This window comes from Plectropomus leopardus, chromosome 5, assembly GCF_026936395.1.
Source record: "Plectropomus leopardus strain MGB_pleo_1.0 chromosome 5, ASM2693639v1, whole genome shotgun sequence".
NCBI classification, from domain to species: domain Eukaryota; kingdom Metazoa; phylum Chordata; class Actinopteri; order Perciformes; family Serranidae; genus Plectropomus; species Plectropomus leopardus.
The window spans coordinates 23,149,314-23,171,534 of record NC_142180.1 but is presented as its reverse complement, the minus strand read 5'-3'; the positions used below and the strand labels follow the sequence as shown (position 1 = coordinate 23,171,534).

Sequence of the window (22,221 nt, the reverse complement as noted above, 5' to 3'; positions counted from 1 at the left end):
TAGTGGCACTCGAGGCATCAGGTTTAGCCTCACTGGCACAGATGTGTGTTTGCATGTGTGACACAGAAGCCACTCAGGAGCAGCAGAGTTGTTCGCCCCTAAAACACCAAACACCAAAACGTGGCAGAGACAATCAGTATAGTTTAATAATAGACTGTATAAAGTTTGACTAGTTTGATATAGACATTTACCTGCCAGCGTGGCAGATGACCCTCCGAGATTCACTCGCCAAACAGAAAATCTACCTGCATTTGGTGCTTGGCGGGTGTTAATTTATAACCCTGAGTATACCATCAGTAAGAAATAGCTGCTGAAGAACTTTGTTGTATAAAATATAGTCTACTTAACCGGAATTAAAGTTCATGCATTGGATATGCTCTTAGAAAAGTGCTAAGATACATAAAGTATAAACAGTTTTAAATTTCACAACTCTGGTGAAGAACAGCGACTAAACTGACCTTGTGGTCAGATATTATTGACAACAGAAAAATCATTAATCAGAGAAAAAGTGTGTAATCTAAGAATCTGAGCCAGCATTTATTGCCAGCTTTTGCTACTCAGGTACAAATAACTATTTTAGTCATTAACCCAAAAAATATATAAATGTGACATCTCGCCTTATTTGTAATGTCTTTAAAACAATTAGACTTCTCCTAGTTAGACAAAATCAAACCTTAATTAGTGATGAATCTGTACTGTGGGGTGTGTTTTCACTACTGTTGTGATATGCTGGAATGTCCTAAACATAAGCCTATGTCTCATTAATGCTCTTAAATACATTCTAGCACGTAGAATGTCCGTCCAGTGTTTAAGCCTTAATTTCCATTATGACATTAAGTGAGATTTTGCTGTCATCTTTCCCACAGTTTGTGCCCCACTTTCTCTTGGTGTATTAGCTGAGGGAGCTATGATACGGGGAGTTGGTGGGGGGTTTAATGTACAGGACAAACACCAGGGCCTGATCTACAATTGGCAGGTGGCAGAGCTGTGATCTGTGTATTCAAACACTCACACAGAGCTACCTATTGTGGTCACTCCCCGCCTTGATCCTGGATTAACTATCAAACGAGCCTTTAATGCAGGTTACCCGGGTTTGGGAACAATTCACTAAAACAATCAGTTGATTAATTTCAAACGATTTTCCTCCTCTGCCAAGCAAATAATAATACTTTTTGTTTGAACTCTCAAAGTCCCCCTCCCCTTTTTAATCAACAAATTAAGCATAAATCATGTTTGATCTTTATTTACTGGTTGCTCGGCAGTTGGTAGAGGTCAAGAGAGATTACTGGTTGGCTCAAATAGCCTGCAAACAGCCCAAACATTCCTCTATTCCTCTTGTGCTCTTTATTTCATGTGGCAGGGGCTTTGAGCAGAAAGGACAGGGACATTAAGCTGCTCCATCAAGTTTTTATTTTTCTCCAATATAATAAACTTTTCTGTCCTTCCTTAATTCCTTTCCTCGATGACTTCACCCCAAGTGAAAAAACAAAACAAAAGGATGTTCGAGCAGATCCTAATGAGAAGCATATCGTTCTGTAAGCTTTACATAGTGAGATAATTTGGCATTGCGACAGAGTGGTATGATTTAGCTGACTATATTTTTCTCTCAGCCACGTCTTTGCCACCTCATAAATCTGCTACCAGTAACTCTGCTGCAGAGGTCCGGTGTCTTTAATATTCAGTCTTCTCCTTGGCCAGCCCCATCTAACACCTGAGGGACAGGCAGGTGAAAAGGTCCTGATGGCCTGAATGCATGAATTCAGGATATGTTTGTGCACTGATTGGCTAAAAAAGACATGCTTCTGAAACATTATTTTGTTTTCCTGTCTTTCCATACACATATTTGCTCAAAAAGGCACATTAATAAAGCAGAAATATCTTTAAATAATTACACTACAACAAACCTCTATATTGCTACTACCCTCTCTCTGCTACATTAAAAGTGATTCAGGATAAATTGGATTGGATTATTTTCCTCAATGAGGGTTCCTAAACCTTTTCCATTTCAAAGTTCCACGCTCTTTCATACTCAAATTTCCAGACTTCTTGGTAGATTTTTCTTAGGCCATATTTGACACCTGAGTACAAAGCCAGATCTTTATCATGTGAATAAATGTAAGTATTTCATCAGTTGTGATGCTACGTATATATGCAGTTCAAAGATATTGCTGCATTTTCTTTGAAACTAAGTTGGTTGCAAATGTCCAGATTGGTTCAGACTTGGAGCGAAGCTGCAGGTTAGGACGTACAGGCTTGGGGGGGCAGCTCTGCATAAGAGTGTGCATTTAGTCACATGCCATACTTCTTGCCTTGATCTCGAGACATTGGTGTGCTTGCTGCCTGCTCCAAACGTCATGAAAAACGCACTGCTTGTATGATCAATTTTTTTTTTTAAATTCTGGAATTTCATATTTTAGAAAACAGAATAGGAGCAATAGTCTGAAAACACAAATGTTTAACCTTACTTTCTTTTCATTTCCCATACTTAAACAGATCTAAAAAACACTAAAATCAAATTCCATATTTTCTTGAATTGCACAGGAACCGTCTCTTTATCTTAAGATATGAAGAGCAATCAAAAGTGTGAGGGACATCAATTAAAGGTCTGCTCAAATTCAGCCATCCATTTTCCCTACCTGGCCAATGATTTATGTTTCCTACTTTGACTGCTGAAAAATCTTGGCACATTGAGATATCAATTTATATTTCGTTGATAGATACATGACTGTAAATACGCAACATCTTACAAAAGGACAAAAGCCTCCGTCTATACATCAATCCTCCTCTGCTGTCATTATCTTGATATGGCTCTAAATCATTAGTGAAGTGTTTTCGTAGTTATCCCACTGTTAAGTCTTTTATGAACCATTCGCCACAAATCCACCCCCTCCCTGTGAGCATTCAAAACAAAAGGGGCCCACGCATGACCACAAAAGAGAAAGTCATTTGTGAAATGTCCTGATTATGTGGGGTTGTGCAACGTAAAACAATTTGCCTGATTACTTCCAATTGATTCGGCCTTACAGTTAAAGCCTCAGTGTGCAGCCCAGTGAACTGCACTGTGTCGTGCCGCTGGGCAGGGAAGAGGAGTAATTTCTCCGATGTGCAGCTGAGCCAGCTTACCGCCAAAGCTAAAGCCTCCTGGATGCTGCTAAAACCTCGGGGAGGCTAAACACTAGGCTAGCTACCAGCTAACTCTGTCTGCTAAAGCCTCGGGGGATTTGTCTGTGGTACAAAGTGAATTAAAGGTGACCTTCTGGAGGGGATGGAGAGAGAAAAGAGAAGGGCAATGGGGATGCTGGAGATGTCACTATTTGCTTTAGGTTTGAATGTACATGTGTGCACAGCAGTGTTGCAAAGAATGAAAGGACTCCTGTGACTTTCCTTTTATCCTCACCTTAAATCTTATAGTTAGACACTTAAACATGCATCGCCATATTCTGCGTTGACATCTACAACAAAATACAGCCACTAGACTTGTGTCCTTGTTAAGTAAATTGTTGCAGCATATCTTTGTTGACTTCAAACAAACACACTGAAGTTCTATGGTGGAGAAAAGCTTTTGTATTGAGTGAATATGAGTCATTACAAAACTTTGCACTGCATGAATAAACTTAGAAAAACTGCCCCTGACTCCAGCTCTCAGGTTTAGGAATTTTTGCAGTTATAGAGGTGGAATCTAATAATGAAACAAAGAAGGCACGACCAAGACCAGAGAATGTATTGAGATTAAGACAAGACCAAGTACGAATGCAGTTGAGTCTGAGACAAGACAGAGACCTTCAAAAAGTGGTTTCGGGACCAATAACACTAGGCAGGTCTTTGGTTCTGCCATTAACTTCAAATAACACAAACCAGGCAAATAATGTAGAGGAATCCAGGGATAGTTTGGCTTCCACTCATGCATTTACAAATGAATCATCACAGGAAAAACCCAGAAAGAGAGAAAAATGCCGCTCACCTGACTGTTGATGTCAGCTTTGTGCTGAAGTAATACAGAAACCAGCTCCTTGTGTCCTCTGTCACAGGCCCAGTGCAGGAGAGCCCGACCCTTTGAACACAAACATACACTTATTTATACAGCTTAACGTTACAAGGACAGTGTACTAAGGATGAGGAAGGTTAATTTTTATTGAAATTGTTACCATTATTGAGACTTATTAACAATCCGAGTCTTTATCTATGCCACTATTGATACTACTCAGTGACAGCATGTTTTTAACAGAACTGGTTTTGCTTTTATTGCTTAACAAGTGACTGTTTCTGAGCAGAACAAAAAAATTCCAGCCTTCAGTAAACATGGCTGATGTAACAGGGCCCCTTCATCATAACATAAAACTAACAATAGCAAAAATATATCAGCAGTACTAAATGAAAAACATTTTTTACATCTCTACTATCCATTTTATACTCCTGGGGAAACAAATTTCTCACCGAAACAACTGTATTATTCTCGCCAAAAACGAAATTTTCTTTTTCTTGATGTTACATTTGAACACATCATGATGACGTTTTATCTACCTTTGCCTAATAATCATTTTACTTAGCAAACCTTGAACACCTTGCACTTATACAACCTCGTTTATTTAGCTAACTAGCTCTTATCCTGCCGATTTCAACTTGGATTTCAACATTGGATTTATGTTTTTAACTGATGGGACTTGCAACAAAGTTTGTGTGTGCTTGGATGGAAATGACATGACTGGACTTGAGCTGTAATGTTACATTAAAGGACCCCCGGGACTTGACAGCAGTATCGAAAAGCTAAAATGTTATTGCTTTTTGGATTTTGAAAAAAGTGGAACTTGGTCCTCAATAGAACCGGGTTGCAATCCCCATCCCTACAGTACACGTTAATAAACATTTCTGTAAATGTTCCAGCTTAGCCAATACTTGACTGTAGTCTCTGGGCAGGTGTGACAAGATTTTGTATGGTATGGTTACACACTTGATTGTCCTATGGCCATGATTTTAAGTTTTCTGTATGACCGATATGTGTCACAGTCTCCGATGAGTGTTGGTAGGCTCTTCCATGTGTGAACTGCTCTCACTAAGAAAGATGACTGTCCGAATGCATCAGGTGATTGACAGGAACGTGCATACTTAAAATGCCACGTACAAAGGTTTGCAAGTACGGCTAAATATTTAACACCACAGGTGTATGATTAAATTGGTTTAATTGCCTGCAAGTGTCATGACTGTCATTTGAGGCAATGTGGATCAATAGCCTACACAGCAAAACAGACAGTGCATCCTCCTCCTCCTCCTCCTCTACCTCATGCTCCTGAAAAATTAACTTCAGCTTCAATCTGTTTCTTTGCTTTCAGACAAAATAAATTATGCACGACAATTCAGAACTCAGAGCCTTTGGGCCTCAGTTCCATAATGACCAGCGGACAGAGTGACGAGATGTGTGTGTGTGTGTGTGTGTGTGTGTGTGTGTGTGTGTGTGTGTGTGTGTGTGTGTGTGTGTGTGTGTGTGTGTGTGTGTGTGTGTGTGTGTGTGTGTGTGTGCTGATGCATGTGTATGTAAAGAGCTGTAAGTTGGAGCACAGAACGAGGAGGGCTCTGTCTGTCTGTCTGTCTGTCTGTCTGTCTGTCTGTCACACAGACACACAGACACACACACACACACACACACACACACACACAATCCACTCCTTAGGTCCAAGATCCTTGTTCTAATAAAACCACGCAAGCTCATTTTTCAGTGAGGCCAATTAGGCAAAGCAAACTCTCCAAGTTCAATTCTGTTGCTTAAATCATATTGATCACTGTGGCTGCATGTTAAAATGGATACTTATGAGCCGGGCCAGAATACCAATAAGTCTCTCTCTCTCTGTCTCCCTCCCTCCCTCTTTCCTGCTCTTTTCCAGGTGTTTCTGCTGCTGACTGCCGGCCACATTTTCACCGAAGACCAGAGTTTACTACTTCCAAAGGGGTACTGCACACACACACACTCAAATTAAGTGGGCCTTTTGGGGAGTTGCAGTGATTAATAAAACATTGAATGTGTCAAATAGAATAAGTGCAGCATTCAAAGTCTAGCACACACCATTAACAGAAACATTCAGAGTTTGGGCGAGCCAGTTTGGGCATTAAGAAAGGTCTCTTCTGATTAGAGCTCAAATAGTCCTATTCAGGAAGGTAAACCGCGGGTAATAAATGTTAAACACTCTGCTCATTTGAAGAGGTGGACAAACTCTCCTGTTCACTGTGGAGTAAAGAAGCACTGCTATATAGAAAGATCAGCAGTTGCTAGCAATGGTAAAGAAGAGGTTATCTCTTACCAGACACTGATTTGGACACAACATGCACACTGGGTCAGTATTTGTGTGCAAAATGTAGTCTTCTTCTGTTCCCTCTTATGAATTTTCTATTTCCCTATCCTCTTCCCTTGGCTTGGCCAAAATACACACTTTTGGTTTTGTATGTTTGAGTTGGTATGAAATGGTATGTGGTTTAGGTAAAAAATCTGAAAGCTGCCAACATACAGTAATATAATAGTTAATTGCATTGCAAATAGCAGTTAAACAAAGTAAAACAAAAAAGCCATAATCTAAAAAAAGTGTTAAAATATGTTAAATACTTAAACTTTTTCCAGTTTACTATGAATCTTGAGCAGTTTCTCTTCAGATGTGTATAGATGTTGTCGTATGCAGATATTTATTGAGGAATATTCCACAATCTTGGTCAATAATAAACCGTTTGAAACTTCTTAGTCTTGACTGCATGTACACTTGACAAACACATGATGCATACTTTCTAGTAGTAGGTTTTGGGTGGTTTTCAGAGCAAAACTGTATCCCACAATTCAGGAACTTCTATTCTGCCACACCAGTTCATGTGGTAGTGAGTTGCCTACAGCTTGGTTTGTGGCAACAATGATCAAATACAAAATTGAATGTTTTTTAGTCAAATACTGTGGTATAGCAGACAGTGTTTCTCATTTAAATAAAACCACTCTGCAATTATAATAAGATTAAAATGGCTATAAAATGCAAGCATTTGGATGATTTGTGTAGAGCAGCAATGATCAAAGATATCAAAAAGAACATATTAATGACAAATAATGTAAATATATAAACTAGGCAGCATCTCCCAAACTGAAGGAATGCAACACTAAAACTACAAATGACATCTATCTCGCTTCAGAATTGTTAATCAACAGGTTTTATTTGAGGTCAGCACCTGTGTCCTCTCTTTTGGCAAGCATTAAACAAATTTCATTCATAACCAAACAATGCACGTCATCTTGTCGGGCCCTCCAGAGGTGACTATCAATATTAATGCTAGCTAGCTCCATTTAATGAAAATGTTGCATTACTCATTTGGTTTGCTATATTTTTCCTGTTTTTGTTATATTGTTGCTAGAATATTACTGTGATTTTTAGATGGCTGTAGTTTGATAATTATATGAAAAAAATAAGCCCCTAAGGCTTTGCAACCAACAGCCATGAGAAATTTGCATGAATGACAAAATGAGTTCAATAACCAAGCATATTCTCATATGTTCTTAAAGTCTAAATTGGTACTTGGCTTTGTTGGCAACTACTAGAAATATATAACATGGGTGGATATTTGGCCACACACCTAAAGGGTGAGTACTGGGAGAGAGACTCTTTCTGCCTCTCTCTCTCTTAACTGCAGAAGCAGATCAGGCTTCTTGCTGATGTGAAACTTCACCACTGCCCTCTGCTGATAAGCATGCTGTGCTGCAAGAGTGCAAACGATAACAATGGCAGTGGACAGACAAAGCTTTCCCTGCTGAGGTCCCTCAACCATCTGGCCTCTGACTGGGAGCTCACCAGCCGACTGCCCGCTTATCTTTGAGTGGCTGTGATGAAAGGGAGGCAGGGAGCGAGCCATTTGGCCAGGACGATAATGAATCAGGGACAGATGAATGGATTTCAGGGTCAATCCAGAAAACACCTCGCGATGGTAATAGCTGTTTGCACAATTTACTCATCTCCGCCTCAGGAGTGGTTCCCATGTGTTTGTGGCTGCAGATCATTGAAACCATTATGTAACGATTGCAAAAAGAGCTGCATGAACCATCCCCCAGTGACCCGTATTTTCCATCATACTCCGCTGATCATTTTCACCTGCCCTCCTGCATAAGGGGTCAGAGCACAGGACAATAACCCTGCGGCTGGTATGGTGCCTTGCTATAAGACACTTCAGCAATGTGAATCCCTTCTGAAACACTGAATATGGATCCTCTGGTTGCCTCATACCAACGTTATGATATTACAGTGTTGTCATAGCACAGTCATGTACACTAGAACTATTATTAGCAACTCTCACATGCCATCAGTACAGTTTTACTTGTTATATTCCTCGGCACTGTGTTCTGTAGTTACCTCTTCATCTTTAGTGTTGACGTCCACTTTCTGGGAGATGATGGCCTTGCTGATGTGGTCGATGTTATTTTCTCTGCAGTAGTCAAAAATGTTCTTATCCTCTTCCCTGAGAGTGATACAGAATCAGAGAGAGAAAGAAGAGTAGAAGATTGAGTCAACTTTGTTTTTTGTTGGACCATCATTTGCACTAAAGAATCGTAGGACTCTGCATCAATGTCGTTCATTTTACTTGTCCATCTTTAGATCTGAGATGTCATTTAAAGAGCCTCTACATCAGAAATGCTCAACTTACTTTGCCTGGTGCCACTTTGCAAAATGACAAGAGACCAGGGGCCATATAATAAACAAACATTCATAATATTTATCAGTATATAGTAACTGTGTGTTTTCAGCCTTTCAATATTTGCTGTCATCACTCATCTTTGCCAAAAGGCATATATAGTAACAGCAGCCCCACAGGTGTTTGCAGGGGTTTCTCTAGAATTTGAGGATATTTGGGGCTTAACCCGATCCTCTGTTAGAAGGTTTGGTGGATCCTCTCCTTGCCCTTTTTTTTGGTAAACAAGCTGTTATTTATTTATTTTTTTAATGCACTCTGGTGCCTTACATATATAAAAAGTACAGAAAAAATTCCCAGTGTGAATCATTTTATTTTTTATTGGGAATTAGAAAATGATTGGTGGTAGCGCTGAACGATAAAAGACGATAATGCATAGCATTGTGATTTTTTTGTGTGGCAATATTGTGTCATACACAGATGCGTTCTGATTTTTTCATTATATAAATTATTGGTATTGCAAAAACAAAATAATCATCAAACATCAACTGCCTTTTTTCAGTCCAATAGATAGATTTTGCTGAAATATAAATAATTAAAGTGAGATGAACAGACTGAAATGTTTCTTACTAAATGGAACAACTGTTGAATTTTTTTTTTGCAGACATAATCTGCAGTTGAAACACATAATAAATCATAATAGATATTATCACAATAGTCCATATATTTCATGTTATGTGTGAAATTGCAACAATATCATATCGTGACTTAAGAATCGTGAGAATATTGTAACGTGATGCCTCTGGTGATTCCCACCCCTAGTTGGCGGGAAACCCAGCAGGCCAAATTTGAGTATTACATATCTAAACCAACATAATGGAGGGAAATGGATTTTGTTAGTGGTGCTTACAGCTTTTTAAAAAAAAATCTTGAAAAATGAATATAAGCATTTCTGTATAGATTAACTTTACTGTGTTTTTACTGGAACTACTTTCATCTGTAGAATTAGTCCTAAAGATAAATGTTGACCGTATGTGTAGTGCATTATCCATAGACGCATAGACACTGAGAAAATATGCTTTTAGTAATTTGTGTGAAACAACCCTTTAAATGTCTTGTGTGTCAACTGAAGTGCTTTATGTGTGAAGTGTTTGCACACCCAGAAAAGCAAACACCAGGCGCTACTGGATCATTTAGTCATCAAACACACAGATGCAACAGATAACACAAACACATAACTGCTCTCTCTGTCTCAGACACAAGCAGCAGCCACACGTGCCGCATCCCTCGGGAACACTGGCACACAACACACACCCAACCACACACACACATCCTATCCCACCTCTGATTATATCTCTGTGTCTCTAATCACCTCCTGGCATTGGGGACAGGAGTGAGTGCTGGGGGAGACAGGGTGCAGCGGTGGTGGTGTGCTGCTGGGTGAAGGGGAGAGAAGGGGCGAAATCTCATTTAGAGCTTTACGCCTTCCCCTCCCCTCTTACCCAACGCCGGCCATTCAGATTGATTGAATTTAGTGCTCTATTGTCTGACAGAAACCCTGCATACCAGCCGCTTAACCACTCCCACGCAGTAAGTCAGTCATCCCCAAGGCCAAATCCCCCAGTTCCTGTCTCTGATGCCTGCCTGCTCCACTGCACTGGGCCTCACAAATCCCACAGCGCACACACCTGGCCTCAGTCACACAGGAGACACCGCGGACCCCCGTTAAGACTGAGGATGTTGTTTAGCTTTGTTTTGAGGATATGTGGTTTAAAGTCTGTTATATTTAGATGTTGAGTTACTTTCACAGCCCGTCCTCTGCAAGCATGTCTGGCTAAAGGCCAACCTCACAACCAGAGCTGCAATGATTAGTCAATTTATCAATTTGTCAGTCAAAAGTAAATTAATCTCCAACTATTTTGATAACCCATTCATTCTTTCAGTCATGTATTAAAGCAAAACATTCAAACATTTGTTGGTTTTAGCTTCTTAAATGTGAGAATTTGCTGCTTTTCGTTGTTATTTATGACGGTAAATTAAGAGATTTTAGGTTATGGACAATTGGTTGGACAAAAAAAGCAATCTTTTTGGGCTTTGGGAAGTTGTTATGAACATTTTCACAATTTTTTGACATTTTGAAAATAAATAGCAGATTAATCCATGATAAAAAAAAATAACCATAAGTTGCAACCATACTCGCAACCACTGAAATGTTTTTTCTGAGGATTTCCAAAAGTCTTTATACTAAAATTTGGTTATCAATCCTACTTGCAGAAACATGCAACTCAAATCTGAACAAAAAACATCTGTCAGCATCACTAGCAAGCAATCTGTGATGTTTAAGTGCTTAATAGGCTCGATAGACTGTGTGTATCAGTATGATACAAAGAATAACTGAATCAGAGAACTCTAGCGTAGTTTTTCTGTCCCACTGCGACCCGCTACCCTCTAACATCCGCCTTCTCTCCACAAACAGCCAGATCAACTACAACTTCAAACTTCCCCCAGAGTACTTAAACCATTCTGACTCATAATCAGCACTCTTTATTGTTGACTCTGAGATTACACAAACAAAGTTTTGTCTGCCGTTTGTTCTTTAATGAACCTCTGTACTTCCCTTTCTTCAGCTTTTCATCTACACGCTTTATCTCTCCCGGCTCTCTCGTTCCTCCCCTCCCTCTTCCTGCCATCCCCTCATCAGCCCATGATGAATTATGAATAACTCATTACACTTTTATCACTGCTGGGTTATGTATGAGCACATTCATTTACATACTCCTGATTACCACTGCTATGTTTATTCATGAGTCTCCACACTGGGCCACACCCACTTCCTTCCTGATGGCCATGGTGACCCCAAGTGTCCCTGATGTGTGGCCGCCATCCGTCTCCCCGGCAACTAATCAATAGGCCAGCTCATCAGTCTTTCGTCGATGGTCGGACAGGGCTGGCCTGACGGGCGCATGACATGTCCTCACACATATAAAGCACAAGCACACATCTAATGTAGTGTGAGGTTATATAATATGCACAATAAGCTCACATGTGAATGTACACACACATACAACCAACACCTGTATTCAGTCCACACCACAGTGAGAAACACACACACACACACACACACACACACACACACACACACACACACACACACACACACACACACACACACACAAAGGCTATAAACAAACAAATGATGAATGTGGCTCCTATGAACGACGTGACATCAACAGCACCGCATTGCATGCTGGGAAGGTCATAGGCTACTCTGTCATCACATAAGCTGAGGGTACCAAGGGTTTTGTGTGTGTTTCTGTACATCTGTGTGTGTGTTGTGTGCTCACGTGTGTGTCCGGACTGGTGTACTGGCAGATATGTCCTTCATCCATCAGGCTAAACTGGCCACAGTGGTGGAGAACACTCATCTACCTGGCCTGAGCCTCACTGATCAACACCATGGCCACGCCATCCATCACACACACACACACACACACACACACACACACACACACACACACACACACACACACACACACACACACACACACACACACACACACACACACACACACACACACACACACACAGAGCCCTACACAAGCTGTCATCACATCCCCTATAGGACCCCAGTCGACGCTCCCAACATGGCTGAGCTCCACCGAAGTACAAGAAACAATGAGAACTCAAAAATAATTCGGCAGCGGCTTCCAGCAAAGTGTCCGGACAACAAAGCCTCCAGTGTTTATGGGAGTCCTTTTTCAAGGCGGCTGTGAGAATTACAAATGTAGCATTCAAAGCCTCTTCAATCACACACTGATCAGCTCAGTAGCCCAGGGATATTGCTAATCAATCCCGCTTTTGTCGATACACACACAGACACACACACACACACACACACACACACACACACACACACACACACAGATCGAGGTGAGCAATGCAATTAACTCTGTCTGGTTAACAGGTGCTTAGCTGTTTAATATGGAGTGTGTGTGTGTGTGTGTGTGTGTGTGTGTGTGAGAGAGAGAGAGAGAGAGGAAATTGAAATGCAGCAGAGCAGTGAGTGTGACAGTTCCGGCAGGTTATGCATGGATTCGCATGCAATTGCGTCGACATATAGCGGCGAGTGTATGTTTGTGTGTGCACACGAGTGCATAAGAGTTTGTACGTGCCATGTTAATGACTTTCTCCATGCTGGATTCCCTCTCGGGGCATCGTTGCTACTGGAAATCACCAAGGGGAGCATCGTTCTGGGAAACCTGCTGTACCTGCCTCCCTCTGCACGTCTTCATCAACCCCCCCCCAGAAGTACCCCCCGAATCGTAAAGTAATTAAAAAGGGGAGACTCTGGCCGCCTCTTCCCAAGACCGTGCATACTAATCACATACAGCCATTTAGGAGGAAAACCTGCAGGATTCACACATCTCATTTTCATCTCCAAAAGAGCTCTTTTTTCATTGAAATGAAGATGAGGTTTTTAAGCTTGAGTAAGTCTGCCAGGCAGAAGTAAATGGAGAATATATTTCATTAACATAAATCAGAACTGTATGACGTCTCCAGGCCCTGACTGCAGTTACGGTCTGTTGAATAGAATCAAATACAGCATCAAGACCAGTGGTTAACAAAGCCAGACTCGGATCGAGTTGACCTAAGCATTAAATAAGTAGTGATTCACAACTGGGGGGAAAGCTGAGTCTGTTCCAGCACTATCAAGATCTGGGAAATTGCATTTAGATGCTTTGGCCTCTGAAAACACAACCTGTAAGAACTCAGAGTTAAATAACAAGTGTATGAGCCATGTATTGAGCCAACAATTCACAATGTGTGCCTGTGAAACCCTACGGGATGCTTCCCCAATTAATTATTATAGCTGTTCAGATACCATGCTTTCCTTCCTGATACTGACTGCGATACCTGAACTTGCGTATTAATGGATGTGAGTACCAATCTGATTGTGCCGATCCACTGACTAAAAAAAGAAATTTTGCAGCTGTATACTACTAACTCATTTCTGTGTCAAACAACCAAATAGACTTATATCGTATATCTTCAGCTCTGATTTACTGATGCTAGAAGAGGTTGAATGCCATGTTATTCCATTACACCTGTCCTGAGATCAGTGCTGTGACGCAGTCAGCAACACAGCCTTTAATTTGTTGACAAACTCAACTCAGCGCTACACTGGATTACAAAGCCTCCGAAAGAAATTTGATCACACTGAAGCGCTTGTTGGAAAGCTACAACAGTAACAAAGCGGAGGCAGTTTAGAGAACGTTTCTACACTGCAGTGTTGCGAAGATATTCTACAAATAGTAAAATAGTGTACTTTGATGTTGTATACAACATCAACGTCCTCAGAGGTTTTAAGTTTGTTACAAAATGAACTTTCATTGCATCTGTGCAAAGACCAGATCCAGCGTTTTAGGCAGTATCAGAGGGATTTCTGATACTAGTATCAGAGCAACTGTAGTTGCTGATGTGTGTGTGTGTGTGTGTGTGTGTGTGTGTGTGTGTGTGTGTGTGTGTGTGTGTGTGTGTGTGTGTGTGTGTGTGTGTGTGTGTGTGTGTGTGTGTGTGTGTTCAAATTCTGATACCTGATCATCTCTTCCTGGTATAGAGAGCTGACTGCTGCTCCTCCAAAGCCTGTTCTTCTCGTTTCTCCCCGTCTTTCCTGTCAGATACAAGACAGTCACACATTAATGAACAACATCCACCTTAGACACAATAAAAACTAAAATATGACATGTCGATCACTTTTAATAAACTTACTGCTTGTTCAATGATAGCTAGTGTGATACTCTGACCTAGTCTAGTTTGGCTTAGTTCTGCAGCCTGTGTTGCTGTCCTATATGGAGAGAGGCACTGACCTCATTGTTTTGTGTGCTCAGTGCAGTACAAAAGGGTCAGGTTCTTCTATTCACTGAACCTATAGCTTTTAACCTAAAGCCTTTGCAAAGCTAATGCATGATACAGATCAAGTTCAAAATGTGCAGTTTTGAAACAAGCCTCTGTGGCTTCAGACATGACCTCATAGGCAATAAATGTCCAACAATATGCACAAGATCAATATAAAATATATAGCGCCTTAATTTGTGACTCTTGTTAATCTTCTGTGTTTTACATTCAGTTCAGCCAAGACTTTATTACCCGGCCTATTCTTCACTGACCAACGTTGACTAACAAAAGAACCCACACAAATCTGATTTCAGAAAATAGCGAGAGTGGGGGGAGAACATGACAAGCGAAGCAAAACAACTGTGCGTGCACTTTTGGGGACAACCTAATTCACTTCAGAAACTCAGAATATTCGCTGATGCACTGGCCCTGCTCCTCTGCAGTGTAATGTAATATAAAGCCAGTGTCTGCTCAACAATTGAGGCAGGACAGAGGTCAAATTCTGCCCATTATTCCCTCTCCTGCTTCTCTTGTCTATGCACTCCTACTTACACTATTTGACTGTGCTTCCACAAGAATAGCAACTGCCATGCTGTGGCGCTTTGTTAACACTAATACAATCAGCCTCTTTTCAGGGGGGCATTTGTGCATTTGCTGGCCTGTCTGCCGGCCTCTCTGCTGGCATTGTGCAGATGTGAGGGCAGAGTCAGCGTGTATTGCCCCGCAGCAGGGCCGAAGAGAAAAGAACGTGTCAGGATTGGGCATTTGGTTGACAGTGACGCTATTAAAGGGACATAAATATGGGCGGAGAGGAAAGAAGGGGGTGGGGTATGAAAAGAGTGAAGAGGGGAAGATTAATAGAGGAAAAGCAGGTAGCATAAAGGTGGAGAACAAGAGGAAAGTGGAAAACATGCAGCAAGGAAGAGGTGAGGGAGGAACCAGAGGACAAGCAGAAAATGAAAAGAACAGTGCAGTAGGTCACACAGGACACGTAACAGGTCTCTTAAGGCACACATTCTTTGGCTTTTCAGTTCATGCAAAAAAACAAATGAAAACAACCTACTTCCAACTCTCTGAGGCTGTGCTTGTAAAGCATTATGTGACTGTGAATCCATCCCCGTTTGGAGAGTATGCTACACTCGTAGAGGGAATTCACACTCTGTCCCCACTTATGAGAAATAAGGAGCTAAAGAATAAATCAGCGAGTGTTTCTGCTGTGCTCATAGGCTTCTCAGAGGTTTCCCACCTCTGAGGGCAGATAAAATACACAGAGTTGAGACTTGTTTAAGTTTTCTTCTGGTTCTGTCTATCACAAGAGCTGATTATTTCAGATAAAGAAGAGGGAGAGGAAAAGGCATTTTAAGATATTGAATTGGGATCAGGCTAAGACAAGATAAAGGCTTATTTCTCAGGAGTTGAATTTAAGAAGTATGAGAAAATGGTCAAAATCTCATATTAATACTATACTAAGATAAGCTATGTTTAGGAGAAATAGCTGGACAATGAAGATATCTTATTTTGAAATGTCCTTTCCTCTGGGTTAAACTTTCCATGTTAGCAATACCACACAAGCTATGGCAACATAGCACAATACCAATTATTAGTAGTTAATGAGACCGATAACTGATATTTGGAACCATTATGCATTTACAATAAAAATGAAACTCTCTCAATAGTCAGAATTTGGAATAAAATAAACTCCAACACAAACCCTTGTTTAAATGCCTTCAGCAAATGTTTAATCAAAACTTAAACATTCAACATTATATACATCAAGTTCGCAGCCCCTTTGTTATAAAGTCAAGTGAAAAGTATAAAATAAAAAAGTAATAAATAAAAAAAGCTCTCTGAGGCTTTACAAAGTAAAAGTTCCTCACATGCTGACACTTTTGCACTTGCACTTTTTAATTGATTAATTTTATTGGCAATCATTAAAAAAAAAAAAAAAAAAAGATACAGATAATCATCAAAATGCTAAATATCAGTCCCAATAATTGGCCAGGCTGATAATCTGCCAACCCCTAGTTTTAGAGGAAGAAACTTTTGAGAAGGTGGAGCTCTGCTACGTCAGTCATGATGAGGATCTCCCCATTTTTCTGTTCTTTCATTCTCTTTTTTTCTGTCATTTATGGACAGTGTACATTTTAACTGTTCGGCTTTGTACGTATTATAATGTTTTGATTGTCTTAGAACCAATACACAATTAGTTAAAAGATATATAGATAATATAGATATTTATTATCACAGACATAAAAGCTGTAGCCTCACAAACTAGACATATACAGGAACAGGGCACAACGGTTTATTTCTCATTTTCTTTATAGTAAGAAATTTAATCTCATATCAAATCAATATGAAGTTGAGCCCATCAAATGTTGTTTTTTTTAATTTTGAAAATTCCCCCCAACAGAATGGTCCAGTCTTAATCTAAAACAATGCAGACTAAAATCAGAAAACAATTGTTGGTCTAATAGCAACCATCTCAGTTTCAGAAAAAAAAAAAAAAAAAAAATCACGTAAAATCCTCAATGAGTAGACAAAGCAAAACTACTTCAGTCTACCTAGTTTAATGTTTACATTCATTTTCACTTGGATCACGAAGAACAACTTCATATTCCAATAACAGTAAAACTTTGCTCTTTTTACTAAGCAGAGTACAAATTTGTTGTTGTAACTAACTGCCTCTGCTGCTGCCCCAAAGGACAGCCTATCTATGGCAACACAACTCTCCTGACACAGTTGCATGATGTGACACAGGAGCGTGTGGAGATGTAAACAGTCCACTCATATGTCGCCATACACACAGGCACATCTCAGCGGCCAAACTTTGACAGCTTCCTGCATTATTCATATACCAAAATGTCAGCTATTGAGGAAGACAACATAACCTTCTCATGCATTTTTCATGCTACATGTACAGAATAAAAAGCCACTGAAAGGCCAGGGACAAAATGACACAGTGACACTGACCTCTACTGGCAACAAAGCTGTACTGCATCTTAGAGGAGCAGCAATGACATTGGATGTTTCTTTGTCAGTCTTTTTAGCTTTCTGTGGAACCGAGCTGAGTCAGATAGTTATGGTTATTTGAAACACCTCTAAGGGCTCATTTTAATGAACATGAAGGTGTGTGGGATTTGCCATTTTGCAAAATGTTATCCGGAGGGCAGTGTAGAATTTACTAAACTGTAGTAGGAGCTTTTCTCTATTTTGATGATATTGACCTTCATTTCAGTATCCTTACAGGTGACAAACTCCACTGGCACTGATTTGTAAGCAGGACAAAATGAGTGCTGTAAACAAGATATGTCTTTATTTCACCAAGTCTGCAACTGGTTCACCATCTGTGATGGTTACATCATTTACTTCAGTTTTCTGAAACCTCTCTGTTCCTGTCCTTCTGATTCCAACATATTAGGATTCAGAATGATACAGAGTTGCATAGCATAATAGTCCAATAATAATAATAATAATAATAATAATAATAATAATAATGATATAACATATTAATATTTATAATCAAGATAGCTATGGACTTCTTAGAGATGGTTCTTATTACCTTTGTGCAGCCTTCAGGGTCTAACACATTGACACAGGAAATGTACTCCTGCATTGCCTGTTCTGCGTCCATGTCTCCAAGCTGCTTCCAGGCTTGCCTGTAAGGGAACCATGAATGCGATAAAGTGACATTGTGTTTGTGCATTTCTGTTTGTACCATGAGTGGTACCATATTACAAAGTCTCTGTGGGTTAAAACAAAAAACCCCACAAAAATACCCTTTTATTGGGCTTTTAATGCCTTTACTTGATAGGCTAGATATAGTGCGAAAGGGAGAGAGACAGAAAGGGACTGACATGCAGCAAAAGGCTGTGGGTAAGATGATGAGTCAAGGACAGCACCTTTATAAATGGGACACCTGCTTTACCAGGTGGGCTACTGTTCAACCCAGAAACACAAAAGTAACAGGATTTAACAGTCAAGAAACTTAAATATGAGCTGTCACTGAAACATAAACAGATTTTAAGAACATGTTACTTGATATTTTATAATGTATTATAAATAAATTCTGTTTCAGGTGTTTTTGGGGGGTGTTTGTATGTGTCTGTATATATGTTGAGGGGGGACTGGTTTTAGGCCTGGTTTAATTTAAAACAGTTTAAAAAAACACCACCAATCATATTTCATTTTTTTTTTAAGCAAGCAGTTGCCAAGGTTGCAACTATATATCATTTTCACTGTAAACATCACAGTATTACATAATTATTCTTTTTCTCAGTCAGAATGACCCTTAGGGGGACCTGGCGGCTCAGTGATCGAGCGGGCGCCCCATGTACAAAGGCTGTAACCTTGCCTTGGCTGCAGGTTTGATTCTGGCCTTGGCCTTTTACTGCATGTCACCCCCTCTTTCTCTCTCCCTCTTTCATGCTTACACTATCACTACAACCATAATATGGCTGCAACCCTAGCAGGTGCACGTTAACTCATGTGCAATGTGTATAGGAATGCTAGCGCTCTGTCTGTCTCTGTCTCTGTCACACACCCACAACTTCTATCAGGGGTGACATGCATGCCTGTAACGTTTAAACATATATTTAAACTATATTTAGAAGATACATACCATTTTCTCTGTCCTTCAAAGTCAAAGAAGCCAGGCTTTTGTGTATTGCACTTTCCCACCTTGGCCTGAAACCGAAACAAAACAAGTGGGTTATTCAGCTGATCCAGTATCATTTAGATCTACCTAAATCAGTTGACAACAGAGAAGAATCAGAGCCCGCCAACTGCATCTGTCAATAATCAGTGATGACTGACGGATGTGGGGGATTTAATGTCTGTAGCTCTAATGTAAAGCCACTTGGTGCCAGTATTCGAGGGGTTAAATTTGGCCTACACGACCACAGAGACATTCAGTCCGACCCTCACCTGTTTGTAGCGTGCGTACAGGTACAGCAGTTGGTCCCTGCTGGCCGTCTGGACCAGGTCTCGGACGCGATCGGCTGCAGACTCAAACTCCCGCTCCAGCTCTTCTCCCTCCAGCCGGTCCCCCATCTCCATGGCGCTGCAGTCAAACTTACCCAAACCCAGGTCCGAGTCCGAGTCCGAGCCGGCTCCACCGAGGGGCTCCCCTGTGTCGGGCCGGGCTGGGTCTGTACCTGAGCCCGTCGCAGTGTCCGGAGAGGATGACGGCGACCCAGAAGCCATTGTTATTGTTGTTTATAACGTTAGTGTATCGCCAGACACGACGTGCGCCGTAAATCCGTATGAAAATCGTTAAAGACGAACAGACGGTAGCTGCCTTAAATAAATTTTTTACGTATTTAAGCGCCGATTTTGTTTTTTAATCCGTTATCGTTAAGAATCCATGACAGTCGGATTTGTTTCCACAGTTGGTCCGTCTCTGGTACTGTCAACTAAATGCACCGGCCAAACTCGATGCCAACAAGAAAGGTTCCGGTTGCATCCCTGTTGGTGCTCCTTTGGTGAGAAATAATTCGGCAGAACGGTTTATTTCGTTATGTATATGTACAAAAAAACATCTACATGTAAATAAAATCGTTGGGGGTGTTTGTCATGTATTGTGGGTGTAGTAATCATTCGGTTAGCGCGAAAACAACTTCCGTTTATTTGGCTAACTGACGGTCAGTTTACCAGTTAACGTTAACGACGCTGAAGTTAGCTTTCGAGTCGTTGTTCCCGATTCAGCAGGTAAAGAGAAAAATAACTCCCAATGTTTGGCGACCAATCCTCGGCTTTTTGCTCCTCTTACTGTTGTGAGAGCGCCTCAGACATTTAAGGTAAGGCATCGACACTGTCTGAAACCCACTTTCACATTGAAAAAATTATTATTCTCTTTGTGAAAACTCCCAAAAGGAAAATGTCACTGCTTTTTTCACGTTTACCACATTAGACCAGGTTCAGATCAAAAACGACTACACCTAGGCAGATCAAGCCTGGACTAGATTGCCCCAGAGAGGCTCAAGATTAATATAACACAGTTACAGATTTGTGAAAGCTTTACTCACTTTATTTTCTATCCAGATCTGTCCAGTCTGAGTGTAGTGGTGTTGGATCTGGACCTTTTTATACTTTTGAAAAACACAGCTGAATCTTTTTTTTCTTTTCTATTGTGCATTTTTACAAATAATAAATGTTTTCACAAATCTGACACTGTATTGTGATCTTGTTCCTCTCAGGGATATTTTAGTCCAGATTTGACCTGTCAAGGCAGGCCTACAGTGTTTTCTTTCTTATCTGGAACTGGTTCAATGTGGTCTACTTTTGAAAAACGCAGTTAAATCTTCCCTTTACATGATTCTTAAATTGTGTTTTAACTAATTTTGTAGCCTCTTTGGGATAATCTAGTGCAGATTTGATTTTTCTGGGTGCAAATGTTTTTGATCTGGGCCTGGTCCACATAAAAAAGCAGTGACACCTTTGTTTTTTTTTGCGTTTTCACAAATGTAACAAATCTTTTCTTTAGTGTGAAAGTGGGCTTTTCCTTAAATGTCTAACATGCTTTCACAACATCGAAAGGTGCAAAAGTCCGAGGATCACTGAGGCCTCTAAACAATGCTAGTTTCTTTTCCTTAACTTTAGCTCCTGAGTCGGAGGCTACGATTTGGAAACTAACTTCGGCGTGATCGGATTATTTCAGTATGAATGTTTTTTTTTTTAAATAGACAACAAAATAGACGTAAAGAAAATCTTTTAGAGCGTTTTTTATTTATTTATTGTGGGTGTGGGAAACATTCAGTTCACGTGAAAACAACGTTTTCCGTTTATTAAGCTAACTGACTGTCAGTTCACCAAAAAACAGAAAGCCTAGATTGAACATTTGGACCAATAGCTAACTAGTAAATAAGCAAAAGAAGCTTACAGTGAGTCGACTGATTGTTTGGACTGGTCAAAAATGGTTGATTGAAATCTTTTCGAGTATAAACTATTTACACTGAATGCTATTTTCCCGTATGTAAAGTGTACGGCTAACGTTTAGCTTGTTAGCTCACTAACGTTAGCTAACTACATGCTGTTGGGAGATAGGTGGTGATAGCCTCAGTCCATAGCCAGGTAGGTGACATGAATTTGAGCTTTAATCGGCAAACTTTACGTTTAATTACTTTTCTGTGCATATTGAGACCAATTTATCCAACTTCGGGCTAAAGATTGTTTCCCTAGGTTATCTTATATTATAATTAAGTCAACTTATTTCATTTTGGATTTTTTTTGTTTGTTTTGTTTATTGACACCTGTCATGGGAATATGCAGCAGCCTACACGCTCTGGTGGTAAAATGCAGTGGTGCAGTTTGTCCAGCAGATGCTGCTGTTAGTATGGTGATGAATTGTTTTCTACTGGAGACACTGAGTAGTTGTCCTAAACGCGTGGGGAGGAGGGCAACTTCTTTTTGTTTTATTTTCTAAATATATACATATCATGACCCTACCTGGAGCTACAAATATTTTTCGTTGAGCTTCCTGAGTGACTTGGTTGGAATGCATGACACCTCTTCACCATCAATAACTATATTTCACAGTTTCTAGCTGTGAAATAAGGTGCTATTATGATGATTTTTAACGGAAACATATCTTTTAACCCTGCTTGTGGGATGTCCCTTCCTAATGCCAAATCCAAAATCATAATTCCCTCTTTGCGCCACGCCTCCCCTGTTAATAAATAAAGAACAGTG

The 22,221-nt window shown here is 40.3% G+C and overlaps 2 protein-coding genes across 7 annotated transcripts in view; one reads left to right on the top strand and one right to left on the bottom strand.

Moving 5' to 3' along the window:
* acbd6 (acyl-CoA binding domain containing 6) overlaps positions 1 to 19,933 on the bottom strand; it is a 42,447-nt gene extending 22,514 nt beyond the window's left edge. The window contains exons 1-6 of the mRNA XM_042481019.2: positions 19,459 to 19,933; positions 19,154 to 19,218; positions 18,095 to 18,191; positions 14,235 to 14,311; positions 8,364 to 8,469; positions 3,962 to 4,051 (exon numbers count right to left, since the gene is read on the bottom strand). Of these exons, the coding sequence (XP_042336953.1) occupies positions 3,962 to 4,051; positions 8,364 to 8,469; positions 14,235 to 14,311; positions 18,095 to 18,191; positions 19,154 to 19,218; positions 19,459 to 19,737 (714 nt within the window). The 5' untranslated portion in view covers positions 19,738 to 19,933. The remainder of the gene's footprint in view (positions 1 to 3,961; positions 4,052 to 8,363; positions 8,470 to 14,234; positions 14,312 to 18,094; positions 18,192 to 19,153; positions 19,219 to 19,458) is intronic.
* xpr1a (xenotropic and polytropic retrovirus receptor 1a) overlaps positions 1 to 22,221 on the top strand; it is a 126,321-nt gene that overhangs the window by 10,305 nt on the left and 93,795 nt on the right. For 2 of the 6 annotated variants that reach the window (XM_042483775.2, XM_042483776.2), the window contains exon 1: positions 21,403 to 21,603. The gene's annotated coding sequence lies outside the window, so the exon portion shown is untranslated. Of the gene's footprint in view, positions 1 to 5,876; positions 5,942 to 19,983; positions 20,016 to 20,201; positions 20,331 to 21,402; positions 21,604 to 22,221 lie in introns of those variants that run through there. The other 4 variants (XM_088077768.1, XM_088077769.1, XM_042483774.2 and 1 more) reach the window with 4 other exon arrangements.